Source organism: Cynocephalus volans, chromosome 2, assembly GCF_027409185.1.
Source record: "Cynocephalus volans isolate mCynVol1 chromosome 2, mCynVol1.pri, whole genome shotgun sequence".
NCBI lineage: Eukaryota > Metazoa > Chordata > Mammalia > Dermoptera > Cynocephalidae > Cynocephalus > Cynocephalus volans.
Window position 1 is genome coordinate 107,875,408 of NC_084461.1, and position 4,826 is coordinate 107,880,233.

The following is a 4,826-nucleotide window of genomic DNA, read 5'->3' on the forward strand; positions in this document are numbered from 1 at the left end:
ATAACATGGTCCTACTTAGATTGTCAGCTTCCTGAAGACAAGACCATCTTTTTGTTCTTTATTTACCTTAGTACTGTGCAAATACTGCTCAAAAAATTTCTATTGAATTTAGTTCATTGATTACCTTGTTTCCTTTTGTGTCAAGTTGCAATGACACAAAAAACATCCCCCCATCTTTTTCTTTTCTCTCTCACCCTAAGTAATGAATTAAAAAGCAAAAGTGGGCCTGGATAGATGAGGAAAGGCTATGACAGAACAAATGATACACAGCTAGAAACTGACTTGGTCTGGAATGTTCAATAAATATTTTAAATAGCTTGAACCACTAGAGGGAGTATGTACAGGTATGAATGAAGTAGGATAAAAATTGCATTATAATGTTGAATTGGCAGCCAGAAATCTTATGAACAGGCATAATTCTTTCTGTGTTAAAAAAAAAAATGTAAACACTTTTTAAAAATAGAGGAAGTATAGAATATGTAAAATCAAGTTATTTCTCATCACACAAAAGCAAAATTTAAACACTAGTTTATGCAAACACTGTGAACATTTAAAAATACTAAATGTAGGAATTTGTAGCAGTTCTGTGCTATTCAGCCTTAAATGGCAACTTAGTATGCATTAACTCAAGTCAACAGCCCAATCCTAATGTATTTTAGAACTTTCCAATCAAAAAATCATATATTACCTGCATCACATTTCTCATTTCAAAATTTCAGAAGAAACATTACTGATCATCATTTTCTAGTTGAAGAAAAGACACCCAGAGTAGTTCATCAAATTATCCAAGGCCATATATCTAGCTAGCAGATAAACCTGTACCAAAAACTTTAGGTCTAAATGGATAAAAAAAAAAAAAAAAACATTTTAACAATCTGAAAGGGGACTCACTCAGCAGATTTCCTATGTAAGATTCCAACTGTCAAGGTTTTCTTAGAATTTAGAGCATCCAAAGAAACGCAAAATCAAATAATAATTCCATTCTTTGCCACTCAGGCTGAAAGTGTTTGGAATTTTTAAAATGATAAAATAGTAGTGGCAAAGGTGTGGGGAAATGTTCTTTCTTATTTTTTTAAATATTTTTTATCTTTTTTTTTTTATCTGTATACAATGTAGTTGATTTTTGTGGCCCTTTACCAATCCTTCCTTTCCCCCCTCCCTCTCTCCCACTCCTACCCCCATCAACAGCATATCTATTCACTTATCTTAACAAGTTCAAGGAATTATTGTGATTGTTTATCCTTTATTTCCATTTATTTGTTTGTTTGTTTGTTTATTTTTATTAGCTCCCACATATAGGTGATAATATGCAGCATTTCTCTATTTCTCGTTTATTTTGATAGACATACAAACTGTTACAATATTTTTGGAATAAAATTAAGCAATAAAAATTAAAAGTTTTAAAATATACACATTCACACAAGGATTTCTATTTAATTATGTTCTTTGCTACATTATATAAATAATGAAGTAATAGAAACCTTCTAAATGTCTAACAATCAGGGAGTATTTAAAGTACATAACATGCATCCAAATGATAGCATTCTATACAGCTATGAAAAGTCATTATTCTGAAGACTATTAAATAACATAAGGAAATACATTCAGTATGAATCAGTATAAAATATGTTACTTACTTAAAAATACAAGTGAGTGTGTGTGTATCTATGTGTGTGTGTATCTATGTGTGTGTGTAGAATGAGAGAGAATTATTTCTAGCAACAGAACTCCAAATAATTCTCTCTTTATAATTCTTAGTTTTCTGTGTGACTGTAAGCAAGCTACTTAAATTCTTTGTTTCTTAATGAGGGAAGGTGACATGAGTGACTGCCACCTGATTACTTCTCACTTATCCTACTGAATCATGATCAACCTTCCATATCTATTTCTGGAGACCACCACCAACACACTCAGCAATCATGACTTCAGGTCGGGTCACTGTACAGCCAGCTAGGGGGTGGGGTTAATGCTGCCACTAGGGGATCCAAGGAAAATTCCACTTGTCACTAGTCCCTGGCATGGGTGGTTTCTTCAGAACAGGACAATGTCCACAGCTTCTCCCCAGTATTATGCTCTATCAGGGCAGTGCCAAACAAACCTGGATCACCTTCTTACTGAAGTAACTGATGTACTTAAAATTGCCACCTCCCTCTATCCACTTCATTTCCTCCACAGCATTTATCACTTTTTAAACAACTATATAATTTTCTCAGTGACTATGTTTCAGGATCTGTTCGGTTCACTGATATAGCCCCAGCACCTAGGACAACACATAATAGATTCTCAGTAAGTAGTTTGGAATGAACAAATGAAGGGAATAAGGGATAAACAAATGAGTGGATATTACAGCTCTTTAAACTTCCTGCACCAAAGAATCACTTTATACAGCAAAAGTTGCAACTGACAATTTATGAGCCCCATTTAGACCATACATTTTAGTCCCCACAATATTTTCTTTTAAACTTTCTATTCAGGGCTGGCTGGTGAGCTCAGTTGGTTAGAGCACAGTGTTATAACGACAAGGTCAAGGGTTCAGATCTCTCTACTGGCCAGCTGCCAAAATAAATAAATAAATAATTTAAAATAACAACTTAATAATAAAAAAGTAAACTTTTTATTTAGAAATAATTTTAGGACACAAGAAGTTGCAATAACAGTACAGTGAATTTCCATGTACTGTTCACTAAACTTCCCCCAGCTTCCCCCAATAAAATCTAACATAAACATAGTCCCTATAATATTTTAGATTATAATTCATGTCTATATTTAAAAAGTCAGGAAACTGTATACAAAAATATAGATTTGTAACTTCTCTTTAAAAATCACTAGGTCGTCGGCGCTGTCATGGCGGGTGCGCTGAAGAAGACCACGGGCCTTGTGGGGTTGGCTGTATGTGAGACTCCACACGAGAAGCTAAGAATATTATACAGAAAGATTCTTGGTATTCTTGAGCAAATTCCAAAAAATGCAGCATATAGGAAGTATACAGAACAGATTACAAATGAGAGGCTGGATATTGTTGAAGCGGAACCAGATGTTAAAAAATTAGAAGACCAACTTCAATATGGCCAAATAGAAGAGGTAATTCTTCAGGCAGAAAATGAACTAAGTCTGGTGAGAAAAATGATTCAGTGGAAACCATGGGAGCCGTTAGTGGAAGAGCCTCCCGCCAAACAACCATTTAATGGCCAATATAATCATTAAATGACTTTGGTGGGTTGATGGGAAGCTAATATGATTAAGTGTTCTGTTATATTAAAAATATTTCCATATTATTGACATCAAGAAAACTGATAAAAACATATTTAGGAAACTTGTTAAAATTAGTGATTATGGTTATAGGGTCGTGAATCAGTTTTTAGTTTGTATTCACTCAAATTATTTCAAAGATTATATTTCTTTGAACAGAGAGGTTGTGGGAAGATTTGAAAGTTAATTAGAAAAATTTCTACAGATCTTTATTGCAGATGCCATAATTGAAAGGTAAAGTATCTTTAGCAGTATCTTCAATATGTCATTTAATTTTTTTATCCTGAAAAAAAAGAGAAAAGGCACTTGATTATTATTGTCTAAATAGATTTATAGGTCACTGTTTGAAGTGAGGTAATAAGAGAATATTTTCAAATGTGATAAATGTCAAAAGTACCTGGTGATAAAATTTAAAATTGTGATTAACCTCTTTAGCTGTGATCCTATGAATATAAAGTAAAATTTAAATATGTATTTACATACTGATTACCAAATTCATTATGTCATTTTGTTTTAGCCTATATTTGAATTATTTATTCCATTTACTTTGTTTTCATATTGTCTTTATTTTATCATATTTTGTTATTACTCTATTATCTTTGAAGGCCATCAAATTAGAATTCATTGTGCAGAAGAAACTGATTTGTTATTTGGAAAAAAGATTTCTTACTGTACAAAGGTAAAAAATACATAAATAAATAAATAAATAAAAAATAAAAATAAATAAAAAAATAAAAATCACTAGGTCTAGTGACACTGGGCCACTTCCTGCCTGCAACAATGCCTGGGGCTGACCCTGGTTGCCCCCTTTAGGCAGGACATGTGCAGTCCTGCTTGGCACAGATGCCACCACTCTCTATTTTATTGCCAACAGAGAGATTGTTAGTTGACACTTACCTTCATACAACCCAACCATATATGAATGTCTCTTCCCAGAATTTAAGCTCCACAAGAACATGAATTATTTTGTTTTCTTGTGTTGGGATGGGTTGGATTGGCTTGGGTTTTCTCACTGATGTATTCCACATGCTTAGAACAATGCCTGACAAATAGAAATTGACTCAATCAATTAATCAATGATTACATCAAGCCAACTCATTTGTTACCTGCCTGACCCTTGTAGGAATTTACATTGGAAGCCCCCAGTATATAGCAAATAAGTTTCTTTATTGTGGAGGAATTTTGCTTGATGAAGAAACACTTTTTCAAAGGGATTTGCCCAATTTGATATGGCCTGTGTACCTGCTGTTATTCTTTGTCCAGGTGCAGATTCAACTGGGCCTTGGACAGAGCCACCTCAGTTCATCCGAACAGATTTCCCTAACTGAGTCTCAGGCAAAAAAGGTTGGGGTCTTGATATCTCCCTCTCAGAAAGTCCCTGGACTCCTTAAGCAAAGTAGTATACTCCCTCCATATGCTCTGTATTCCGGAGTTATCAGGAGGGGGAGGCTTTCTAAGAGAGAAAAAAACGTCTTGTTATAGACTTTTGGTAGAGCAAGGTAAACATACATCTGGCCTTATTTTTAATAAATAAGGAAGATTATACAAATGATTCTTAACTTATAACAAAAATTCCT

The 4,826-nt window shown here is 33.7% G+C and overlaps 1 protein-coding gene across 1 annotated transcript; it reads left to right on the top strand.

Moving 5' to 3' along the window:
• The first annotated feature begins 2,836 nt into the window (after positions 1-2,836).
• LOC134370563 (NADH dehydrogenase [ubiquinone] 1 alpha subcomplex subunit 5-like) lies at positions 2,837-3,204 on the top strand. The gene has a single exon (XM_063087626.1). The coding sequence runs from the start codon at positions 2,845-2,847 to the stop codon at positions 3,202-3,204; it is 360 nt and encodes a 119-aa protein (XP_062943696.1). The 5' UTR covers positions 2,837-2,844.
• Positions 3,205-4,826: the final 1,622 nt, after the last annotated feature.

What these genes read in the sequence shown, in the direction of transcription:
- LOC134370563 (XM_063087626.1), top strand. Translation starts at nt 2,845, where the DNA reads ATGGCGGGTGCGCTGAAGAAGACCACGGGCCTTGTGGGGTTGGCTGTA.